The sequence below is a fragment of the Pyrgilauda ruficollis genome, unplaced genomic scaffold, assembly GCF_017590135.1.
Source record: "Pyrgilauda ruficollis isolate IOZ18807 unplaced genomic scaffold, ASM1759013v1 scaffold73, whole genome shotgun sequence".
NCBI lineage: Eukaryota > Metazoa > Chordata > Aves > Passeriformes > Passeridae > Pyrgilauda > Pyrgilauda ruficollis.
Window position 1 is genome coordinate 1,158,987 of NW_024529155.1, and position 25,656 is coordinate 1,184,642.

Consider the following 25,656-nt stretch of genomic DNA (forward strand, 5'->3'; position numbering starts at 1 on the left):
ACAGTGTTCACACAGCCCTGGAGGTTTGTGGTCTAAAGTTGCTGGAAAGTTGTGCAAGCATATGCAAAACATTGTATATAGGATTGCTTAAATTTAGGATTATAGAAAAAAATTCAGGTTGGAAGGAACATCAGAAAGTTTTTGGTCCAACATCCCGCTCAAAGCAGGGTCAATTATGGAGTCAGCTCAGGTTAATCAGGGCTTTATCCAGACAAGTTTTGTGCAGTCTCCATCCTTGGAGGTTTTTAATCTCCCTCTTGGCAGCCTAGTCCAACTGCTTTTGTCCTCACAGTGAAAAGTTGTGGGCTTTTTTTCTTATATTGAGTTGGGATCTCTCTTGTTTCAGTTTATGCCTATTGTTTTTTTTCACTGTCTGTCAAAATGAGTCTGGCTCCATCTTCTTGCTTGCCACCCTGTAGGTATTGGAAAGCTGTTAGTAAATCCCCCTGAAACCTTCTCTTCCACAGCCTGAACAAGCTGTTCCTGAAGCTGCTCCTCACAGGGCATGTCTGCCTGACCAGCTTGGCAGCCCTCTGCTGAACTTGCTCCAGTTTATCAGTGTCTTTCCTGGACTGGGGGCCCAAAACTGGACACAGTATTCTAAATTTGGTCCAACGAGTGCTGATTAGAGAGGGATAATCACATTCCTCAGACTACTGGCTACGCTACTGTTGATGCAGCCAAGGATACTGTAGGGTTTCTTTGCTGCCAAGGCATGCTCCTGGCTTGCAGCTTGCGTGCTGAACATGCACCAAGGTTTTTTACACAGAGCTGCTCCCCAGCCTGTATCATTGAGAGGGGTTATTCCTTCCTAAGGCTTTGCATGTCTTGTTGAATTTCATATGGTTCCTGTCAGCCCATTCCTCTTGTCTGTTTAGGTATCTTTGTGTGGCAGCTCTGCCCTCGAGAGTATTGACTGTTCCATCAAATATGGTGTCATCTGCAAACTTGATGAGCATGTAATTTTCAGGAATTACTGCCAAAAACAATAGGAAAATAAACCAGGTTTCAGGATAGGCCCCTATGTTACTCCATTGTTACAACATGTTTGCTACCTTCTGAGCATGATGATCCAACCTGTTAACTCCTCTAATTGTCCATCCATCCGGACTGTAACATCAATACTCCCATGCTGAGAGAATTCTCTGTCAGTATTGATAAGCCTTGCTACAGTGAAGGGAAATGACACCCACTGTTCTCCCCTGCTCTGCAAATCCAGTCATTTTGTTAAAGGGAAAAACAGATTGGTCAGGTTATCAGGTTTGATAACTGCATGCTTATAGTTACCGGCTGCCACCTAATCCTTTGTGCCTTCAAATGTGCCTTCAATATGTGTTCGTAGAAGACTTTGCATTATTTTCTTGAGGAACAAAGTGAGTCTGATGAACTGTGGTCCCCCAAACTGTCCTTATGGACTTTTTTATGTGGGTTTTTCTTTTTTTCTTTTTTCCTCTTCTCTCTTTTTTCCTCTTCTCTCCTTTTTCCTCTTCTCTTCTCTCCTTTTTCCTCTTCTCTTCTTTTTTTTTTTGCAATTTTTTGCTTTTCACCATTTGTTAGGGATCTCACCTGGTCATCCTCACTTTTCAAATATATCAAGTTGTATTATGAGGGCATTTGCCACTTCTATTAAGGCTCTTCGATGCAATCCATTTGATTCAGTGTTCTTGAACATACTCAGTACCTGCAAGTGAAGCCTGATTTGATCTTTATCCACTGCTGGCAGCTCTTTTCTGAAAGATCTCTCTAATCAGAGTGTTGGTAAAGACTAAGGCAAAGAAGGCACAGAGTATTTCTGTTTTATCTGTGCCCACACTGTTGCAAAATCTGCTTTTCAGCAAAGGTCCCTCATTTTCTTTGTTCAGCAGGTGAAGCTCCTTTAACATTCCTTGTACTTGTCAACTCCAGCTGAGCTTTGGTTTTCTTAACATCCCTAAATGCCCAGGTGATGTTTCTAGATCATTTGTTATCTGTTCCTTCTTCACCATTCTTTGTGAAGCCCTTTTGCATTCAGGCTCTGTCATCAGTTCACTGTTTAGCCAAGCTGGTCTGCTGATATTTCTGCATATTTTCCTAAGTGTTGTGATGGAATGGTCCTGTGCTCGTAATATTATTATAGTATAATATAATTTATGTTATTATAATTAATAACAGCTTGCCTGAGTGCCTTTGCCTTTTAGAACTTTCTCACAGGGAATTCAATGGCTGTTCATCAAGACTTATTCTACAAGACCTTTATAGCAACTTTGTCACCAGACTTGGGTAGCAAAGCTTGGGATGGAGAATATGAAGAGTCACTCTAATTTCTTCCAAGAAGCTGAAAGAGAAATTTTAGCCAATACAGCAAAAGTATCAGCAGCAAGGTGGAAAAATACTCTAAAACAGGTTTCTTTTTTGCTGTGTTTTTGTTATGGATATAATAATCTGTGAAACTCCAAAGGGTCTAAGGAAGAGTTTTCACTTAATTTTGGTATCTGTCAGAAAATTAGATCAATAGTCATACATGCATTGCTGGAGGTGGTATTTTTGAGTACTGTGAGTGCTTTGATAAAGTTTTTTCCTTTACAGATATATTTAAAATCTAGATAAGTTCACTGATATGATTTTATTGTTGAAATTTTGAAATTTAAATGAACAGGAACTGCTAATTTTTTTTTTAAATTTATGCTTGTAACATAAGAAATAAGCTTTTAGATCTGCTTTAAAAGCACAGTTACTGCTCTGTTAGAAACACTTGTGTAGTATTTCTTCCTATATATGTTTTGTCCCATTCTTCTACCCAGGTGGATGGAGCTCTAGTTGACATCTTGCTGCTTTGTGTTTGAGAATGGAATTACTGCTGCTCTCTTTCTATAGCGCTAAATTAAAAAATTGGATAACTGAGCAGTTGTTGTCAAGTCCTAAAGCATCTTTTAAATCCATAACAAGGAAAAAAGGCTGTGATCTCCTCCCACCCTGTGATAACTGGGTGTTTGTGATTTCTTTTAAGACACTGGTTCCCACTACCTAAGTGAGATAGTTATATATTTGTCATCTATTTTTTACCTCTGTTGAAGTTGAAATGAATGAATGAAAATGTTGACCTTAGTATAATAGAATTTTGACACATTCTTTTCTGTTCTTGGAATAGATTTCAGGACTCTGTTCTGCTTTTTATCAGGTTTTGAATATTGTCCATATCCTCAACATTTTTTATTCTTGTTTTTGCTATTTTAGTCTTTTCCAAAAAAGATGTATTTTCAGAAAATAAATAAAAGTGCTCCTGCATCATAACTTTTCACACTAAGGCCTGAGTTCTGGAGGAAGAGCTCTTGCCAATGTAATTGAGATTTTTGGTAAGCAGAGGAGCTTGTTTATATGACAATCTCAGTAGGAACAAAATAGACAAGGTGTGCTATTACTTATAAATTAGTTACTTCTACATAAGAAAAGATGGTTTGATAAGGAAAATGAGATAGAAAAAGGTAAGGCTGGGACTCAGATGATTTAAGGCAAAAAGAGTTCAAGGAGGCATAAGATCTGTCAGTATTTTTAGTAGAAGAAACCCGTGACAGAAGATCAGATTTGTCCAGTGCCTGAATAACAAGTGGAGTTTTTACACTGCACTTTATTTTTTTAAGCTCTTTAGAAGCCCTGGTGCAAATAATGCATTTTTAACATAAGATTCATTTTATCTATATGTAGACATTTGTTTTTCTCTAGCTGAGACAGGTGAGCTGAATCCTGCTTGACCTGACTACTGTTTTAGTGCTAAAAAAGCTGCAGAAGGTAAGCCACTCCTTCTGTCTGTTGGTCTAAAGTAGTTGTGAATTTTCATGCTGATGGTCACATTTGAACTTGACTGGATCCATTCATTTGCCACTGTACCACTGACTTCAGGCATCTGTGCTTGAACATTCGGTTGGACAGTGGAAGGTGGTTGTTTCTAAAGTGTTGGGGTTTTCTTCCATTTATAATTACACTGATGAATTTCCTTTGGCTATTTCTATCATAGAAAAAGAATTTTGTTTTCTGGTTGAGTTGTCTTTCAGTTCATACATTTTGAACAAAGAAATGTGGCATGTGACTCTGAACAGAATTATATTACTACCTTTTAAAAAAATGCTCTTTTACAACCTTTGCCAGTGGCAGCTGAGGACTATACTTGCTGACTGGATTTGGTAAGAGCCCTCCTTTGATACAGTTTAGACTATGGATGTGATACTGAAGCACTTTATCATAGAGTAGCTCATCTCAGTAGCCTGTGATCTGAATGGAACATCACAGAAAACCTTTTAGCAGGAGCACTGACTAGAAGGGATAAGGCCTTTCCAATTGCTTTAGACAAATGGCATTGCTTTGTTTAATATATCAAGTTCATTCTTGAATTCAACTAGTTTTTTTGCTTCTCCTTCAGAATTAAAAAGAACAAAAGTTCTTTTTCTGCTGTAAAAATTATCTGAAGAGATGGCGATGTAATTCCATATTTAAAACAAACCTTTGTGGTCCTTCTGGCTGTTAGGAGCTGCAAAGTGGATAAGTTTCCAACTCTATTTTATTCCTATAAATATTTTTTTGTGCAATATCAGATATTTTAAAGTTCATTCAAGTTCAGCTGATCTTCTGAGTAATATAATTCTATGAAAGAGTAATATCAGAGCAATCTGTAATAGGGTGTCATCTTTGTAAAATAAACAAAACCCTAAACACCCCAGGTGCTTTTTTACTACATTTCCCTTTTATCATCATGCTTGTAGTTAATCTTTTTGAGCCTCACTAGAAATGGATCTAATAATTAGATTTGGCATTTTATATTTTTATATATATGGAGATATATATATGCACATAAATATATATATGCCTAATGACACAACACAGCTTATGTTCTGGTGTAAAATGGCATAAGCTGTGGCAGGGCATTTCAGTGCTAGTCCACACACATTGAATCAGCATTTTATGTCTTGGCCTGTCGATCTAAATTCTAGTTGAAGTATAAATAAACTTTTCCTTGCTCCAGTTAGTACTCTGTATATCTGATAGGAGACTGGAGCTCTTTCCTGGAAATGAAGGAATATGGGGAGAAGAGGAGATTAAATGAACTGTATTTCTACTAGCAAATATCTTTAGTTGGCATTGGGCAGTAGAGGCAAAAAAATAAACAGAAAATATTTTTGTGAAAGGTTTGTTATTTTTTCCCATTGAAAATCTATGAATCTATAATTGAGTTACATGCAGAGCAAAGCATTTAAATTAAGGGCATGCTTATGTTAATTAACTGTGCTAGTGCCCAGTACTAGTTGTATAATAATATTTTCTTTCAGCATACATATGGGTATATATGTTAAATGTGTGGAAATGATAAATTTATTGCTTATTTACAAGTAAGTTCAACATCTCTGTAGACAGAAATAACTGAACCTGGTTTTCACAGGGAATTCTAGTCAACATCTCTGTAGACAGAAATAACTGAACCTGGTTTTCACAGGGAATTCTAGTCAATCCCTTCACCTGCCCATTTGTCTTGGAGTTCTAGGTTTAGTTCTCATTTAATACAATACTTTTCTCATTTGAGGATATGATTTTGGAAAATATAAGTTTAGGATTGAGGAAAGCAGGTCAGTCTGGCAAGAATCATCAGGAGACTTGGCTGCAGTTCCTATATGCATCTCTGAAACGGAGCTCTTCTTCAACATTTCTCTCCCTGTACCTCTTGACAACTTGGATTTTTTTTCCCCTCCCTTTGAACTTTTCATTCTTGTGTGGTTAGATTGAGTTGTGGGATTTAGAGAAGTGATACAATAGTTTTTTTATATTTTTTTTAAACTGTCATTTCCAATGGGTCTTGATGGTTCTTGACCTGTCTACAGAGACACTGGACATGGTGATTTTTCTTTTGGCCAAGTGCATACACTGTGCTTAAATTTCTTCAAAGCAAAGTTTTTCTGTTTAATGAAGCCTGCAAATCTAATGTGAATTGTATAATCTTTAGTCTGTAAAAGCTGAAGTTGAGAATTGTGTGGAAATATTTGGTTTTTTTCTGTTTAAAAAAACCCATCAACAATCCCCCCTGCAAAGTTTCACGTTAATGTCAGGTTTTTCAAGCTATTTAGAGGAGTCTTCTTCAGCCAGAAAAAACCAAAACAGTAAGGTCTCTGGCCCAGTTCCCTCCATGTATTTTAAGTGGAAACAATAGAAACAACTATTTTTCCTCTGACTTAATTCCTATTCTTATCTAGTTCTGCCCAATTATTTTGTATTTTATATGAATGTAGACATGCAGAGTTTCATTTGATGAAGGTTCTCCCAACTGGAATTCTAAGATTTATCTTCAGAATTTAATGTGTACAAAATCCATCTTTATTTGCAGTAGCAAGTTATCCTTCTAGGGCAAGCTGGCAAGAGCATAAAGGAGACCAGTAAGGATGGGGGAAGTTAAAAACTGAGTCATGTCACTCTTGGCTATATGACCTGGAGTAATGAAGCCACTGCTTTGGGGTATTGACAGAACTGTCATTTGCAGCATCATAAATGTACTAATGTACATAAATGTACTAAAAAGTCTACTGTAGGTGCCAATGACAGCTCAGGATGCTGCATTTCTGCTCTGATGTGAATTGCAAACCTCATTTAGGAAAAAAAGAGCTTTTGGGAAGGGATGGATTTTTATGTAGGAGAGCTGAGTGGTTCTTTAAATGCTTTATTTTCTTTGCCCAAGAAGCAGTGGTAAAACATACATACATACTTTGTTTAGGTACTGGAAAAAAAATTTTAAGCTTTTAACTCAAGGAGCTTATTCTCTTTTTCACAAAATCTTAATGTAGTCAGACACATGTGCCGAAGAAAGAGATTAATGGAGTGTGCCTTTATAGCTAATAGGGAAGTTCATGTGGTCTAATTACTGTCTATTTAAATAAAACTGAAAGAAGATTGGGATTTTGAAGCACCTTCACAAAGCACAAAAAACCCAGATCTAATGGGGTATTAAACAGGAATGCATGTTTGAGTGAAAAATTTTGTTTACACATAACAGTTTGAGCTAAACTGTACATACAGGTTTAAAGAAAGTACCTTTCTTTGGCTCTCTAAGGAGACATTAGTTTTGTATTGCAGCTCAGAGTATTACTAAATGCTGAACCTTATAATTTTTTTTTTAGCAAACTATTGTGTTGGACAATAGGTCTACGCTGCTGTTTGATTTAAAAGATCAAAGCTGTTCTCTCTGATGAGCAGGGAAGGCTGGCTATGTTCAGCATTAATAGGTGTACTCAAGTGTTGCCAAGATTAATGTGGAGATGACCCTGTGCCTATTTTCAGAATCGCAGGGGGGCGAATTCTGTCAACAGTGAAGATGCATTTGATAAAAGGCCGAAGCAATGGGGATCCTTTCTGTCAGGCAGTAGAGGAAGCTGTACAAGACTTGGATTTGAAGATTAAAAATATTATCGATTCACAACAGGAATCCTTGACTGCTAGCACTACTGGAGTCAGTCCAGCACGGGTAATGGGACTTCTTTTGTTCTTTTTACTATTTAGCTTTATAAGAAAGCAAAAATCTTTTGCCTGATTTGTTTCTTTTAAAATACTATCTATAGAGTATAATCTTTTTCCTAGCTGTATAAAGTAGTCATTTCCTTTATGCTGTGATTTTAGACTTGTTGAAAAGACTTATACTTAAGGATTACACTGTGGATATCAAAGAACTGATTTACATAAACTAAATTTCTTACCTTAAAATTGCAAATAAAATACTCTTCAAAGCTTAATTTTGTTGTGCAATTATTATAAATGTAGATACTTAGAAGTGTCAGATGTGCCATTGATTTCAAAACAGTAAATGTATAATAAATTTCCAAACAAAAGAACCTCATGAAAGTAGAATTAAGATTTGAGAACATGTATCAGTGATTTTTTATTAAAATACGCAGGTTTAAATTAGTACAGCATCAAGTATTTCAAAGGGTAAGGCCTTCAAAGTAATATTAAATATGTAAGAAATCTAAAGCATGATAAAATGTGGAGTGGGAAGGGAATTAAAGCCCCAGACAATCATGTGTAAGCTTATTCTCTTTTAGTGTTTCAAGACACTAATGAATCTATCAATGACTTTGTTTTCATGGAAGGAATCAGGATATTTAAAATTCTGTAAGTCAGGTGTTGAGGGCACAATACAGGATGTGTATCTATGGTTCATGTACTGTGAATCTACTCCTGTTTAGATTATAATCTTTTTGTGATGAAAAAATCAACCAACTTGAATTATTTTATTTTACACTGTTGATGTATATCTAATGTACTTTGTTTTTCTAGCAAATTAAAAAAAATTAGACACCTTCATTGTGTTTAGAATTGTTAGGATACTTTGTTTTGTAAAGTCATTGGATTTATGCCAGGGTAGCAGAAGATTTTTAACACATTTTAATCAAACCTTCAGTATCCTTTTTCGTTTTTAAGATAGGTAAAACTAGCCAGACCCTATTGGCTAGTTAAGCTGGTTTAAACGTGTTTCCACTGAGTATGTTGGATATATATTTCATCCTCATTTTCCTATGAGTATTTAATCCCATTTTGCTATGAGTATTTGTTCAGTATATTGCCTTGTTTCCCTTTCATGTCCTTCTACTTGTTTCTCTTTCCCATCAGAGAAAAATATAACTATCATCAGTTCTGTCTTTATTTAGCTACTTGTATTACCAACAAAGTTTTAAAAAATCATGTAGATCATTATAAGCCAGGTAAAAGCATTTTATTAAAACGTCATTCTTCAGAGAGGGAGATTCACCATTGCTTTTCCAAAATATTTGTTTCTTACTGTTCTCCAGAAGTTCATAGTCTGATGACTCTGTAGAAATGTTTAGCAGTATCCTTGTTGAGGCAGAAGATGGCAAAGATGGTTGTGTCCTGATGATGTGGGGAGAACCTGCAGTGGAGAAGTTCATGATGGGCTGTATCCCATGGGAGGTATTCCACGTAGAGGAGAAGAGGAAGAGCATAAGGAAGAAGCAGCAGAAGGGACAAAGTGTTAGGAACTGGCTGCAATCCTCATTCCCCATCCCCCTGTGCCAGTTGAGGGAAGGAGGTAGAAAAGTTGAGAGTGAAGTTGAGTCCAGGAAGGAAAAAGGGATCCCATTATGATTAAATGTCAAGAAATTAATTTCATAAAGTCAAATCTCTTTTGCCTATGATTTGTATGTGAACAATCTGTCCTCATCTTACTCCCATAAGCTTTTTTCGAGATTTTTTCACTTCCTATTCTGTTTAGGGGAAGGAAGGATAGAGCAGCTTGGTGAGCACCTGGCGGCTAACCAGGGTCAGCCAGCACAGTCCTCTGTGGGGCCTGAGGAATTAGGGATAAGGACAGTAGGTGAGAGAGGTAATGGGCAAATGTAGACTGAACATTGGTAGAGAGTAGACTAAGTGTGAGGAAGCTTCTTTTTTTGTAATTGTGGAGGGATGAGGGGTAGCATGTGTGAAAATTGTTTGCCTTTGTCAGTATTGTGTTTGTTATTTTGGTGTGGGGAATTCTTTTTGTTGATGCAAGTGAAGTCTTTGAAGATTGTTACAAATTTCTATTTTAACAATTATCCTTAAGCATATGATTCAGAGAGCTGAGGAGTGGAAAAGGGAGCTTAGACAAATGCTAAGATAGTGATACTAAATGGCATATTTTAGTGGAACTTGGTGTGGAGGAACCATTTGGTGTGGATGTTACTAAACATATGGAGGGATAGGTTGCCTTTTGTAATGAAAAGAGAAAGAAAAATTTAAAAAGTCCAATAAGTTTTCCAAATTAATTCAATCTCTGTTAGAAATTAGTGCATCTGTATTTTTCTATTAAGATCTCAGGACAGCAAAGATTAATTCTTTTTTTCTGATTCTTACATAGAGCTTGGGGGGTTTTGTTTTTGATTTTAATTAATAAGAAAGCCCCCTGATGCTATAATTGTTCAGAAAAAAATTATCTATATTCTGTTTAAATTTTGGATTGATAGAATGTTAGGCTTTTTTTTTTTCCTGTGCAAGAGATGAAATAATTTCTTTGAGTGCAAATTTAATATATGATCTTAAGTATAGAGGTGAAAATTATGCCTCTACTAGCTCCTGGTAAGGCTGCTTCCTCATAAAATGTACCTGAAAAGTGTAACTTCCTTAGAAAAAATATTTGCATTTCTCCTGGCAGTGGCAGTTTTCTTCCATCATTGTTCAGTTTTCTTGCAAATACCTAGTTTATAAGAAGATAGAGCTCCAGGAGAAGTTACTACTTTATGCAGCAGGAAGCACTATTTTGTGTTGAAGCCTGCATGAGTGATTAATAGGAATTATGATTTATTTCTTCCTGAGAAAATTACTACTGTAAATAGAATCTGGCTATAACTATTTTATTTAAAAAATAATTTGATTAATGATTAGGCTTATAAATAAAGCATGATTTTTTTTTTTGTCTTACTGAGATCTTTGTTATCTTACCTAGAATTCTTATTTTGCCTTGGACTTTTGTCCATGGTTAGTACAGAGAGTGAGTCTCTGGTGTTGTAATACTTGAGATTTCTGAAAGTTATTTCTAACGGTTTTTTTTCTTTGCGTATCATCAGTCAAGATGATGCAGAGTTTGTACTTTCATTAAGATAAATTCACAATGGCACATGTGACATTTAATAAAAAAATCTATGTTATGGTGATGTAATGACTGAAGAGGTTCAGAATAAATTTTGAGGAAATTAAATGGTACTTAAATAGGCCAATTCTGTAAAGCCAAGTAACAACCATTTCTGTAATTGCTATTTCTAGCTATTGATTATAACTTATAGTAGCTGACTGACATTTGTTGCTATGGTTTCTTGAAAGCTACATACACTAATTGATGTAATCAAATAGAGAGAAAAATAGAATTTGATCTTTTCAAGACTGTGTTTAAAAGCAGTTAACTGATTAGATAAATGCAGTTCATTGCTTGTCTTGCCCTTCAGAATCAAGTCAGAGTATTCAGTGTTTCTGTGTATTGGTGAATAAGAGAGCCTATAGTTTTTAAATAACTACCATTGTGTATTAAGCCCTAAATTTCGCTGTGGAATTCCTAGTGCCTTTAAAGAAAAATATAGCAACTTTCAAGTTATTTTAAGTCCCACAGTGGCTATGGATTTCTCCATCTGTACTGCTGACTGTTGCATTGAGCACTTCCAGATGCAGGTTGTTTTTTTTTTTCTTTAAGGAATTCTTTATTCTTGTGGAAGATCGTGGGGAATTCACCCAAACAACAGGAAATTGTGCCACATACCTCCGTTGTCAAATATTGATGGAAATGTCACTTTTAACCAACTGCTTTGGCTGATTGTTAGTCGGAGTGGTTGGACTTCACCAGAACGTGTTTGTGTACCAGAAAATAAAAGGTTCCTTTCTGCTGCAGTTTCAGCACAGATGTATATGTTTTTCTGTGTGACTTGCTCATCAGTGTATACACGTAGCTGTCAATGATCTAAACTCCACTAACTACCTAGGATGTGAAAAATTTTCCCATGGAGAAATTCTGCATAAATTCCCCTTACTGCAAAAGGGAAGGCGGGCATTCTCACACCTTGTGCTGATGTAGATTGATTTTGGAGGTGAGCTATTGGTCTGGCTTGCTGAACTTTGCTGTTTTACGTTCCTTTTTCATTTACTTTCAGCCAAAATTGCATTCCATAAATCATGGCACTGCATATTGTGGCAGAGATACTGTAAAGGTCTTGCTAGTTCTTCTGGACGAAGAAGCTGTCAGTCCTCCTACCCAGAACAAAGCAGATCTGCTGTGTGACAATGAAAGCTTAAATTTGTCTGGCATCACCTCTGTTTTGACACTCTTCAGGTGAGTATTAGGAGGTTGCTTTTATTGTGTTAATTTGTTTGTGCTTTTTTTTAAGGATCTGAGTCTAACAAAGCATTGAAGTTACTTACACAGAGCAAATAACCAACATGCAGTCTGTTGTGAGATTAGGTGTAAAGGGAAAGCAATTTGAGAACAGTTTCGAGTTTTCAAAAGTTTTCTAAGTCTTCATTTGTATTTTCTGTATTTTCAAGATACTTTTTGATACAGTGCTTTTCTGGACTGCAAACTATGAAGGACACTTGAAAACCCATTTCTGTGGGCACCGACAAGGAAACTCACCTATCCATGCACTGAAGAAGCAGTGATGATTTATTTGGTCACTGGTCCTGAGGAATCATCAGTTGTTGAAAAAACAGGATGCTGAGAATTTGGTTACAAAGAGGATTGGTTACAAAGGGGATTCATGAACCAGAACAATAGTGTAGACAGTAATATGATGAAGCTATTTTGAAGCTACGTATTTTGGCAATTAAAATAGGAGAACCATTGCAAGGCTGGCAGACATTTTGCATCGTAGACAACTAGAAATAAACAAAATAAAGAAGCTAAACAAACAAAATTTTATTTATGAAAAATTAGATAAAATAAGCTAAATAAATAATGAATTATTGTTGAAGAACATGTCCTCATATGCACATTGATCTGCCGTGGCCTTAAACAGAAGTAATTACTTATAAATGCATAGATTAGTTCTTATTTCAAGACCAAAAAATTCCCCTTTATATGCACCATTGATTTTTTTTTCATTATAGGCATCAATTTTTTTCCTAGCTACTTACATAATGACATGTAAGAGAGTGGAAACATTTTGTGTGAAATATGTGGAAAACTATATTGAATGTCAACCAGATGCTATTCAGTAAGTAGAATGGTGGCTTAGAAGATCATCACTAGCTTTACAAATAATAATACTGTGTCTGCAGAGCTACAATATTGGAAACACACTGCAAAATGAGTACCAGAAATTGGACTTGTAGGTTTGCTTTCTTTGTGCTCTCTTCAGTTGCACACTACACGTGGGTCCTTAGAAAGGTAGAAAAAAAGGTAAAGCTTGAAGAGTAAAGGTATTTGCCTTTCTGTTTCTGAGGAACTTGGTGTGGCAACAGTTTTTATTAATGAATTGCTTTTACATGTTCTAAATACTTACCTCTTTTTAATATAGATCTCCAGCACGATCCAATGGCTCTTCTCCAAAACCTCTTAGACAACGTATTCTGAAATCTATGGATGAAAAAGTAATTAAGGTACTCTGTAGGAATTTCTATACAACTGTAGAGGCATTGTAATAATTGTGATAAAATAATAGTAGCAGTGTTACAATTCAGCCGGGTGAATTTTCATCCCATACCTAAAGAAATGTAATTGTGATTAACCTGCGGAAATTGGTCCAACTAGAGCAGTATTGTAATCTAAATAGAAACATCTAAAACTTCAGAAGAGAGAGGCTTTAAAATTAAAGGTACTTCCTAATGAAGATTTCTTAGTGAAGATGAGTTGAATTAATCTCTCTTCATTTACCTATCTGTGTATTTCAGGACCATAGAAATAAACCAAGCTATCTGAAAACAGGGATAAAACTGAATACAGGCACCTGATTTTAGTTCTGATAAAATCAGCATCGAAAAAGTGTAATAGTGATGGTTTCATTGCTTTTTTTCTTTTGATGCTTTTTGTTTGTAACAATCTTACATATAGACATTTCTATAGCATTGCTTTGTGAACAATAAAATAAAGATGCTAATGTTTGCTTTTTGTAGATGAAATGGAACTTTACAAGAGCGCATTGGTATTGTGAGGGGCTCTATTCAAAACAACAATGTTGCTAAAAATTGCTGTCTTTCAGTGCACTGCATTTTACATAGTATTTTTCCTTAAAATTGGGAAACTTGAATGTTGGGACTATGGATGAAGGCAGAGCTTGTCTTGTGCAGTATTTCAACAGAAAGCTGAATAAAAGTAGTGGCATAATATTTTTTACAGACATAGTCATGACAATATGTGGAAAACACAAATGTAATAAGCATCTTAGGAAGAGGTGTTCTAAGCCATCACAACGGGTTCTAGAACAGCACAATGGAAAATATCTTTCACTGGACATTAGATAAACTTGAACATATAGTGCATGTCTAAGAAGTAGAAAGACATCAAAATGAAAAGCACTGACAGTATTTACAGCATGCATTTTAAGTAAGCTCCAACTTCATTCTGAGTCCTTTTTGTGGATTGGGTCAATGATGAGCATTTTGGATACATGCACTAATTAGGGTGAAATTTGGTTTAAAACTTATAGGCAAATTATGAAAAATTGTAAAGGATCTGCTTTATTTTATGTAAACAACATATTTAAATTGCAGCTTTACTCATCAAATAGCAAAAATGTGTCATTATGTTTGCATAAAATGTTGAAATATATCATTATCTTAATGAAACCTTTGTAATTGGATACACACAGTTGTGTTCAATATCAAGGTGCAAAAATTATCTAAAAGTAATTACCTGTCACAATTGCTGGCTTGACATGTTTTTGACAGAAACAAGCCAAAATATGAATCAACTAAAATGGTTGTTGCTGAACAACTAATGACTTTTATAATTAAGACTCACTTCTCTGCCATTCATTTTTGATTTCCACCCTCTCACATAAAATCCTACTTCTTTCTTAAAATGTTGATCTTTCATTTTATTTTTGTTTTTTTTTTTTTCCTCTCTACCACTCTAACAATTTCTGCAGTTTCTTTTGCATGTTTCTACTCCTCCATATCCTAAGTCCATATCTTTCTCTTCTTTTCTCTTTCTGTACCTTTGTGGCTGCATACATCTACAAACAAAACTTCAGCTATCAACAATTTACAGATTGAGTGACCTAAGTGTCCCTTTTGTCAAAACTGGTATCTTCTGTTAATTAAACACTATCCTGTAAATACCCAGCTCTTGATATTGAGGTGGTAGGTCTGTCTTTTCTGGTGTATTTCTGTAACACTGAAGAAGGTATTGTACATGTTTTATCTTTACTCCATGGCATTTCTGGAATCTTTTTCTCTATCTCTGTGTCTACTCAAGTGTAATTTACTAAGTGTTAATTTTAGTTTTTTATGTTCTGCTGTATGTTTTTCTTGGACTAGATAATTGCAACTATAGCCTCCATTCCTGCACTGAAATTACTGTTCAAAAGATTGTTATCAAAGTGATTAGACACTAGATGCCATCCTACTGTTTGCATCTCAGCCTGTTCCTTTAAATTGTGATACTATAAATTGTGGTACATATAAACTACTTGTTTTAGTCTGTCTGAACCTACTGATTATTTGATTTGCTGCTTTGCTCTGTCCTTGCTTATGTTCAGCCTGCAGTACCAGTCTTTGTTGTTCATTCATTAATTTTGAGCGGAACCCTTTTGGCTTTTACACTCTTTCTTATGGCTGAAGGGGTTTCCTATAGATATCTGCAGAACTCATTATACTCCTTTCAAACCTTTTTCAGTACCTTTAAATCAACCTCTCCCCAAATCTTAGTAGTGCTTTTTGTTGAGATAAATGCCCATTACTGTGTCTAATTTCAGTTCCTTTTGCTGTGAATCCATATATTTCTTGTCTAGGATTGTAATGTCTCTTGGTAGAAATAAATTTTGCTCTGTCCTGACTGTACAGTACATAGCACAAAGAATTCCTTCTCCATAGCTAGAGATCTCAAGTGCTGTAGTAATATTTACCACCTTCATACACTGAGTGTCAGTCTGCATTATTATTCCATGCAAACATGGTGAAATGAGTACAGGTTGCTTGTAAATTTCACAGTTGCAAATTTTGTTATGCATAGTGTACTCATGTTAGCAATTGATTCAGGAGATACCAGATATTTATTTTTTTGAATAAGGGAGTAGCAATATGACGTTTCTTCTCAATATCTGTGATCCTTCAGAGAAGTTTTTTGCCATATGTGTGATGGTAACTTTAGTTCCAAAAGCCTGCCCCAAGTGCCTTTTTACCATGCTGCCTCTAATAGGTGTTAGGTGGCTATTCTACAGTATAAGTTAAGGATGTCTCATTAGGACTTAACCCATAAAAGTTACCTTTTCCATGATATTTGAGAAGGGAAGAAAAACATGGTAGTGGTGATTAGTTTGGTTGTATGCTAAGTCCCTATATCTAATCAAGAAATTTAGGAAAATTTTGAAAGAAAAAAGGGGAACACCTTAATTAAAAATAAAATTTTAAAAAAAAGCAGGAGATAACAAGTTGTTTTGCCCTCTTTCTTTAAGAGGATCTGAGTTCTCAACTTCTGTGGAATTATGTGGAGGAATGCAGATTGATAATATTTAGACCTAGGGCACATCAGTATGTGTTTTAGTATCTAAAAATAAGGACAGTGGATAAAATAAACAGGTAGCTATGAACTGGAATTGGTGTTCAGAAATAAAATAAATCTTGTGGATGTTTCCATTGTGCCAAAATAAATTCCTGGCAACAGTGAATGACAAAGACATATTTTTGTCTTTCAACCCTAATTAAATACTCGAAGAAACACAAAAATATCACCTAACTATATTAGCATTTGTTTGGAAGCAAAGCTGTTGCTCTTATTGCTTGATGAGAAAGAAGTCGGGGGAACAAGCATCTTGCATTGTTTCATTTCTTCTAGCAGAAGTAGGTAAGAATGAGAATACGAAACTTGGTTTTTCCTTTGGGAACCAACTTAGTTTCTAGTTTATCTGTTGTTTAAGTGAAGTGTCTTCTGGTGAATGGTGTTTTGTAGATGGAGTCTTTAGTTCAGAAAGGTCTGTGGAATGTGTATTGAGTTATGTCTCTTGTCAGCTGTCCTTATGTCACTTGTCTGCTTTATTGAAGTACATAAGAAGCTTAATTGGACAGGAGAGAGTTGTTTTATCTGAAAAGGGTTCATCCAGCCTTATGTCTACTTTTTTGAATCATATTTCTATTTATGTGAAATTAGTAGAAACCCTGTTGTTTACTAGTTACTTTGTAGATTTCAATGGGTTATTAAAGCTCTGCTTAGTGGTGTGAGAGGAGAATGAACAGGCTGTTACAATAACCTGCTTTGTTTAAGCTGGTTAACTTAAGTCAACAAAAACTTTGCATAGTAAGATTTTCATCTTTGTTCTGTGCTGCAGACTTTCAAGTTGTAGGTGAAATCCTGTTCCTGAACTAATGGGATTGAGTGGAACTGAGAACATCAGAACTGAGAACTGAAGAATCAAAGTTATTAGGCTGTAAGCATGGAATATATGAGTGTAACAGATATTTTTTTGTAAAGTTCAGATTGTTTTGGTCTTTTGGTATATTGTTTTAGAAATCCTGCTGCATTGTTAGCAGACTTACCCTGAAACAGCTGCAAGGACTTTCAGTAGTTTGGTGTGGTTTTTTTCTTAATGTAACGGGAGGCAACCTTTCCTATATGAGGCACTATTTCCCTCCAGTTGGGAACATAGTTGCAGATCTAGTTTTAAGAAGAATTTGTGGCTTAAGAACTCTAACAAATCTTGGCATGCTTGAAGTTCATTGTAATTTTACTGTGTATAGAAATCCTTCCAAGAAAAAAGCAAAAATCCTGGTCTGCCTTTCTCATGTGACTTTTTCATGTCTCTATAAAATGACTTAATATCTAGCTTCATGCACTGCTGTTATTTTTCATAGCTTAGTTCCTAAATGCTGTTACTTGAGAGAATTGTTTTGCCTATTTGTGATTCCAGTACAAATAAACTGTGACTTGGAAAACTATTAACAGGAAGTTATCAAGAGTTTTCTTGTATGCCCACTGTAATTATGAACAGAAGAGTCATAGTAATAGAGAAAACAATCTTCTTCAGGTAGTAGTCTCATCTATTGTTGCAAGAAATGTTTATTTCCTAAGTGTAATATAATTATGGAGGACACCACAGTTGATTGGTAGTTTAGTAGAGGAGAGAAGTAAAGAGAATGAAAAGGTTATATGTTCAGCACAAAATCTGAGGAAAGACTTGGTGTCAGTTGATAAACCACATTTGTGTAGAAAATACCTTTTTTATTTCTGCAAGACCCCTAAACTACTTTGTTTAGTGTCCATAGCTGTGAGTTTTGTTTGAAAGCCAAGAATGAGGTGATTTGGGGTTTATGTTCTCAAAACAGTAGCAGGTTATTTTGGGATAGCAAAAGACTGGTGCAATATCGTGCTAAAAAAAAAAAAAATTGATTGTTTCAGTACAATAAAAACTTGCTACTACCTGAGATATCCAGGATATTTTTAATAACATGCCTTTGTTTGGCAAAGATATAATTTATTATTTTGTTACTTGTCCCTTTTTACTCCTTTCCCTTTATCCATTTCCTCTTTCAACCTTACCTTGAATATTTTTTTTTCTTAAAGGACAAGGGTAAGGATGGAGAAAATAAATTTTCTTTTCATCTCTTTTTCCCTTCCAAATAATACTTTAGTTGTTTGGCTAGAAAATAAAAACATGTGTTTGTTGTTACTGATGTAGGTTTTCAAATTCCATTATGCCATTCCAGTGCATAAAAACCAAATCTCAACATTCTTAGTGACTAAATATTGGCAGTACTGTCTGTATGCAGATGCTGGAAGGAGATCTGGAACAGATTATAATCTAACATTTAGAAATAAATAGAGCATGCACCATTAATATTTCACATAAAAGCAAATGTTTTATATGAGCATCTTGAACAACTGAAACATTTCTCTAGATACAGATGTCAAGGTGGGAGAATGTAATGCTTTATTTGCTTGTTAGGACTTCCAATTGACCTACCTGTGCTGAAACAGTTGTAAATTCTCTCCTACTTTCTCCCAGCTAAAGAGTGGTAACAGTGAACCTTTTTTTTTTTTCTGAAATGCAGCAGAACTTTTCTTTTTGTGGGAATAAGAGCAACATCCAACTTGCTTGTGAACAGAAGAAGGAAGAGTAAGACTGAGTTCATTGTGTGCCACTTGTGTGCAGCTACTCAGTTAGAAAACTGATTTCCCAACAGTTTTTCTCTCCCAGAGCTGTGGGTCATTGGAGTGGTACTCTTAAAGCAGAGAATTTTAGGGAATTTAATATCAAAGAAGTCCAAGGGCTTTTTTTCTATGAGCTTTTCCAAGCTGTTGGCAGGTTTCCTTGTGTGTGTCAAGTAAAGTTTTAGGTTGATCTTCTTAAAAAACATTCCAGTGAAGCTCTACTTTCTAATTCAGTGCTGGACTTGTGCTCCTTTGTGCTGCCTTCAGGCTGTTAAAGTGTGCTTATTGCTACTTCAACCAATGTAATACAGTTCTGTGTAGGAGTGTCATACAGTTCTTTATACTAGTGAATATATGTTCCTGGACTAGCTGAAAAGTTTGACTGCTTCAAGAAGTTGTCTTAGACCATATATACACCCTCTAGATTAGTTCTAGCATCCACAGTCTGATTTGGTAGAGCTTTGTGTTCTGTTTGCAAATGCCTGACTGGTATGTGATGCAATAGACATATTTCAAGCTTCAGTGAAGTTGAAACACAGATGGGTTTATGTTGTGAGTTTTTCAGTGTTTGAGCTTGACTTCTGTCTGTTGACTCCATGTATTCTATCCCTACAAACTGAATTAGTGAAAGATGGGAGTAAAAAGAAACACTATTGTTTATAAAAAAACCCTGCATTTATTGTTGGTTATAGAATGGTAACTATCAGGCTTTCTTGCTCAAATTTTATGTTCTTCATGCTGTATTTATTATAGATTCATCAGCTTTGCAAAATTGTAGCTTATTTGCCTCCTGCAATATGAATATGAATTGCATAATTTTTGATGTGTTATTTACTGAACAATAGTTGAGAATGGAGGAATTTGTAAAGTTTAAGTTTTTCAAAAATATATCTAGTACTGGAAAATATTTTTCATTAATATTACAGTAACCTGAAGCTGAAAGGAAATGCAAACCCTGTATCTCCTTAGTATTGTAATTGTATAATATGATGTTCACTAAATTTAAATTAGACAACAGCTCTGTCCTTCAGAACACTTTCTGAAAAGAATATATTGACATATACAGTCTACAGGTTCCTCACAAGAGGAAGAGGAGTTGCAGACTCTGATCTCTACTCTCAAGTGGCCAGCAGCAGGACACAAGGGAATAGCATGAAAATTTTTGAGGGGTTTAGGTTGGGTATTAGGAAAAAGATCTTCACCTGAATGTTGATTGGGCACTAGAAACAGGCTCCCCAGCATAATGGTCACACTACCAAGCCTGACAGAATTCAAGCAGTCTGGACAATGCTCTCTGGCACGTGGTGTGATTCTTGGGGTGTCCTGTGCAGGGCCGGGAGTTGGACTTGATGGTCCTTGTGGTTCCCTTCCAACTCAGCATATTCTATAGTTCTGCTTACAGTCAGTGAGCTGAGGCATAATCTTGAAGCATACAAACCTTTTAAATGTTCTATGTATGTAGTCTTATTTTGTGGTAAATATTTTAAAGTACAAAGTAGATTAATACTTGAAAGTCTGTTATCTGGCCCAAATAAATTGCAGTTTGGGAGTGACAGACAGCAGGGAAAACTGGGTCTTTTTGACTCTTGAAGGGAATACTGAAGATTAAAGTAAAATTATGTCTAGGTGTATTGAACCAGAAAGAACTGTTTCTGTAAATTAATGAGGTATTTTTTTCCAAATACTCAGTGTATTCCCTTGGCCAACAGCAGTACTATGAAGAGATCTAGGTTGCATCTCAGTGATCAGTTCAAGTCTGTTACCCTATATGTAGGAAAGCAGGATCTGATCAAAGTGGCATCATTTGTGACTGAATTTTTTGGATGATGTTCTTTGTGAAAGGAGGTTTCTAGGAATATTATTCTTTCCTTCTGTCTAAATCTGAGAATTTGAGTTAGAAGAAAAGTATATCTCTAAGGGTCAAATCTGAACTGCAAGGCTTAATCTTGCTTGTGCTAAGAAGAAAAGTAGACTTGCATAATGCAAACCTTTTAATCAGAAAAGTGTCTGTAAACCTCTTACTCAACAAATCACTCCTGCTATCTGTTTATGTAGTAATATTTATTTTGTAACAGTGTTTATTACTTGTTATTTTCTCTGATGATTTTACTGAAGTGCCTATTCAGCTCAAATTTATTTAAATTTGCCTGTGCTGTTGTGATAGAATTGTTAGCTAAAAATCCAGTTGTATTGTAGTTATCTGTTCTGTGCTACATCTTTCAATATAATTTGTATAATCCAGTGCACTTTCAAATGGAAGTGAAGGCAGAATTTGTCTTGCAGAACTTTTACCATTTATGGTCAATTGCCCAGAAAGTACAAGGCTTGACCCGAACTTCTCAGCTGATGTGAAGCAGTAACTTAAGAATAAGCTGAGGAAATTTTACCTGTGACTTGAGCTGAATGGGTATGTTTTGGGAAATGAGGAGTTAGACGTTGGCATTCAGTGGTGAAATGGCTTTGTTTTGTGAATAAACGGGAAACCTGAAATAGTACTTGATATTTTCATATAGCAGTATAGATGATGAACTGCAGAAGTATGAAAATTGACTGTAGTAGCTGCGACACCTACTCAAAGCAGTGGAGTCTATCAGAAGACAGGGCTAACTTAAGACAGAAAACTTGAATTTGAAGCTCTAAGAGTTAATGTGTACCTTTCTAAAAGAGCTGAAAATAATAGTTTTGAATTATTTTAGTACTTTTAATAGAATAATAAATGATTATTCTTGAAAGGCCTTCTGCTTTGTGAGTTAATATCTCATTTTACTCTTTAATGTGAACATATCCATTTTTCTGGTATTTTATGTGTTATTATACAAGTCTTGCTGGTGTTGTCTTTCATTTTTTTAGTTATAGAAGCTAATAGCAGATTGGTATTTTCAGATGAAGCAATCTTCAATTAAATCCCAGTTTGCCTGTACGTATAAAAATGATCTGAGTGAAATGAGTGGTCAGCATTCCCATGCAATTCCAACCTACAAACATCCTGTACCAAAGCAACATTTAAAAGCTGGAAAGCCCACAGGTAAGCTGTGGTAGGATTGAATAAATAAATGTGATGGGTAATACTTTAAATGCTATCCAAAAAGCCTTTAGTATAACTCCAATGTTTTCAAGAAAAGGAACAAAAATGTCTCATTGTCCTCAATGTCTCATATACTAGCTAAATCTTTTTGCAATAAAATTGCAATGCCAATGCTTTGAAAATATAAATATTTGAAAAGTGTGTTGATGCTATCTTGCAGTACAAAAGTGATATATGTTGCATATATGACATTTGTTCTTATTCTACAAAAGTAAGCCAAGTACAATTTATATTTTTTGCCATTAAAACTGGGGAAAATTTGTTTTACTGCGCTACAAACTATATAATATATAAAATTTCTATGCCCTTTAACCCTTTCTTCCAATATCTTAAAGTTATAAATCCACTTCCCTGAGTTAGTTCTTACATGTTTTTGAGCAATGTAATTTTAAATTGGCAATGCACTTATGAACACATAGCAAATTTAATAGCAATGACAAGCATAGCTTTGTTTTATTGCTAATACATTATTTTTGATTAAAAAAAATAACATGGTAGTCCTTATAGAAAAAGGATGTATGTTCTCAGGTAACTTTTTATTTCCTCACATATGTTTTTGATATTCTTACATGACAGAAGGTCCAAATTCATGTCTTGATGTACCAGGGCTTGGAACTATTTCTGAAAGTGTTCACCAGACTAGAAGTTATACAGAAATGGGAAAGCTGAGTTGTCAGCCAAGGAACAAGAACTCTGAGAATGAACAGATGGATTTGAATAATGACAAAATAATCTGTGACAAGGAAAGTGAACCATCTTTGCAAAAAAATACTAAAAGACTTAAGACTTCAGACATCTCTAAGAAGGAATTGGACAGCAAAATTGGTGGAAAAAGAAAACAGACCAAAACTGCAAGTAAGAATAAGTTGATTGCTGGTCAGGCAAAATTAACTCGCTTTTTTCAACTCTAAGTTTTTGTTTTCACATACATGGTATGGTGACAGTTGTAAAATTTTGCAAGAAAACAGGTGAAATTTATGAATCACTTGCTTTCATATGTAAATAATTGAAAGTAGCTTGTGTATTATAGTAGACAACTACTTACAAGTCTGGATTATGCTGAAGTATTTTATTTTTTAATAACAGTACATTGTTAATAATTACACTGTTATTTTTGTTAATGAATTATGTATCCCTCTGCAATGCATTGGGAAATTATTTTTGGATGTGTATGTACAGTTACACTAACACTGAGTAACTTCAAATTACATTAAATTCAGAATAAAATGTTTAATCTTCGGAGAAGGTGGTGGAGATAAGTGGTTTTCACACTTGCCAGCAAGGTCGATAGACTCTTCCCAGCATACACCTGAGGACTACAGGAGAAAAAAAGAGCTTGAAAGATTAAATCATCAAAGAACAAGAATTCTTATGGCTTCTGGAAATATTAATTTAACAAATGCTCCCTCCCCCATGCACTAAGTCATAAGTCATGAACCTTTACCAAATTACTACATTGACATTGCAGTGTACCAGAATGAAATAATTTCATGTGTAAAAATAAAAAATATTTATATCTTTTATAAAAGTAAAAAATATTTACTGTCAAAATCTCTTCTTCCTATAGGGAACTTAGCTGAATTTTTTTCATTTGTGGTCTCTCTTTCCTGTATTGACTCAATATTTTGAATTTCAGTGTCAACTGGAAAAGCCATGGCTCCCTTCAGTGCAGGATAAGGTAGTTGCTTTCTACCTAAGTTGATTGGCATGACATGATTGAAGAAATCCTGTCTGGAACCTCTGTCCTGTTTTGAGGGAAGACAAGAGTTTCTTTATTTAAAGCCAGTTCTATCATTTTGATAGCCAGTTCTAACACTTTGTTCCTTATATTCCAACAGTGCAGTTATTTTATGTTTCAAAATCATACCTTAATAGTAATGACCTGTATTGCATCTTTGGCCAAAATGGTTTAATGGACATAAATAATGAGTCCCATGTCTGGCAAAGTTAAAAACCTGTTGCTGCATATAGGGACATAAAAAAATATAAATACAGGTTTCTTCTTACCCTCCCACCCCCTATCCTCCAAGTTTTGACTACTGTCTGTGAAAACCAGATTTAATTCAACTCCCCAAGTTCCACATTTAGAATCTTGGCATTAGATATATAGAGTTGAATTTTTTTCTTGACTATATTCTGTTAAACTGGTATTTTTATATATTTACCTAGTTATTGCTTTAAATTGTTGTACTGATTTTCTAAAGGAGTATAAATGAATTTCAATTTTACAATTAAGCCAAAATTGAAAACTGAACTCACCAAAAACTTCATGTTTCCAGCATTCTTATCATTGAAAACACTGCTGTCTTCAGTCTTGTAGTGCTTCAGCAATGGTATAGCTCCCCTGTTCTTAATTTTATCTCCGTTTTGTAGAGTTTTTCCTAGATTTAATGCAGCTAGCAATGTATCTTCATCTTCTACCTCTTGCAGAGACTTTGAGAGTAGAAAACCTTGAGAAAGAAGAGAGAGAAGGGAGAGAATTAGGATATATGATGAGATGCACATTTTTTAGTTATTTAATGCTTGCAGAGAGGTTTGGCACTTCTCAAATTCTAAGAAAGCTTTTCCAGTGGTAAATAATTGTTTTCCATTTCTGGAATGGTACACTTTATATATTTTACAGGTTGAATGGAAACTACTTCAATGGCTGATGAGTTCATGCTTTTAAAATGACTCATATTAAGGAGTAACCTTTTGTATAATCCTTCTAATCCCACCTATTTAGAACTCAAACATTTCTTTGTCATACCTAATTTCTTTGTATGTTTTTAGAATGGATTAGTTCCTTTCATTGGATCAATATAGCAAAGTTCACCGAAAGCGATGTCCATTTGTGTTGTTTATAAAGCCTTACCTCTGGTTAAAGCAATTTAAGAAGAGGAACTAATCTACATAACTAAGCAGGATTGTTGTGTGATGCATCATTGTTTTGAAACTGGATTCACCAAAGAGCTGAAATTCTGGAAATTTGATGGCTTAGAGTGCTACCATGTTAAAGCTGAAATAATTTGTATTTTGATGTCTATTATGTCAGGTTGCATTATACAGAGCTAATGGCTAGAAATATTTATTAGTACCTAATTAACTATGTTTTTGTTTTCTTACTGAAAGTAGACCTTTCTCTGCTACAAGTATAACATAGTCAAACATGCTTGCTAAGAATGTAGAAAGAAAAATAAACTTGAGTTTTTTGTTTAAAGTGTCTTTGAAATGTATCTGTTAGTCTGTGGAAGAAAATGTAAATGTTTCTGCATATTACTGTTGCATTGTTGTGTGAGGCTGGTTGTTGTTGTTGGCTGTTTTTGTTTGGTTTGGGGTTTTCTGCCTTATCTGGAAAGCAAATAGGGCCAGCTGAAATGTAGCTAATCTCTTAATGTCAGTGATAGAAACCACACATTCATTGGCTGTGTGCCTCTTAGCTAGTACTTCATGTTTTATCCTTTAGCTTAGTGCAGGGAACCATGCTGCTGTTCAAGGCAAAGCACTAGGAAATTGGCCACTGTTCCCTGCTAAACTTCCTGGAAAAGCACCTGCCTTGCCAAAGTAACTTCTTGGTAAGACATTTCATGGGAAAATATGTCATGCTGGACTAAGTAGATTTTGGCTAAGAAACATTTTTGGTGTACCCTCTTTTCTCCAAGTGTGAAAAGTGCATTTCATCCTTTCTGGGCAAAACATCTCTCACAAACAGAATTGTTGCTTCTCATTGTTTACATTTCCTTGCTATAGAGCCTGTACTTGTCTTTGGGTAATTGAAGTGCTTTCTTTCCTTTGACTTTAACTGCCT

At 35.1% G+C, this 25,656-nt stretch overlaps 2 protein-coding genes across 3 annotated transcripts in view; one reads left to right on the plus strand and one right to left on the minus strand.

Annotated features, from left to right (window-relative positions):
- LOC121363542 (PARP1 binding protein) overlaps positions 1–22,791 on the plus strand; it is a 38,355-nt gene extending 15,564 nt beyond the window's left edge. Inside the window, exons 6-10 of one of the 2 annotated variants that reach the window (XM_041485943.1) lie at positions 7,291–7,474; positions 11,637–11,815; positions 12,999–13,080; positions 21,668–21,809; positions 22,446–22,791. In XM_041485943.1, the coding sequence (XP_041341877.1) occupies positions 7,291–7,474; positions 11,637–11,815; positions 12,999–13,080; positions 21,668–21,809; positions 22,446–22,780 (922 nt within the window). In that variant the 3' untranslated portion in view covers positions 22,781–22,791. The remainder of the gene's footprint in view (positions 1–7,290; positions 7,475–11,636; positions 11,816–12,998; positions 13,081–21,667; positions 21,810–22,445) is intronic. The other variant, XM_041485945.1, reaches the window with a different exon arrangement.
- A 598-nt stretch (positions 22,792–23,389) lies between these two features.
- On the minus strand, positions 23,390–24,899 carry PMCH (pro-melanin concentrating hormone). Its single transcript, XM_041485946.1, has 2 exons — positions 24,129–24,899; positions 23,390–23,614 (listed from the first exon to the last, which is right to left on the minus strand). Exons 1-2 carry the CDS (start codon positions 24,372–24,374, stop codon positions 23,390–23,392), a joined length of 471 nt encoding a protein of 156 aa, XP_041341880.1. The 5' UTR covers positions 24,375–24,899.
- Between the last annotated feature and the right edge of the window lie 757 nt (positions 24,900–25,656).

Bases quoted from the DNA above. Each gene is read 5' to 3' on its own strand.
- PMCH (XM_041485946.1), bottom strand. From the start codon at position 24,374: ATGTGCATCTCATCATATATCCTAATTCTCTCCCTTCTCTCTCTTCTT. The intron at 23,615-24,128 runs GTGAGTTCAGTT...CCCTCAAAACAG, and splicing joins CTGGAAACATGAAGTTTTTG to GACAGAGGTTCCAGACAGGA.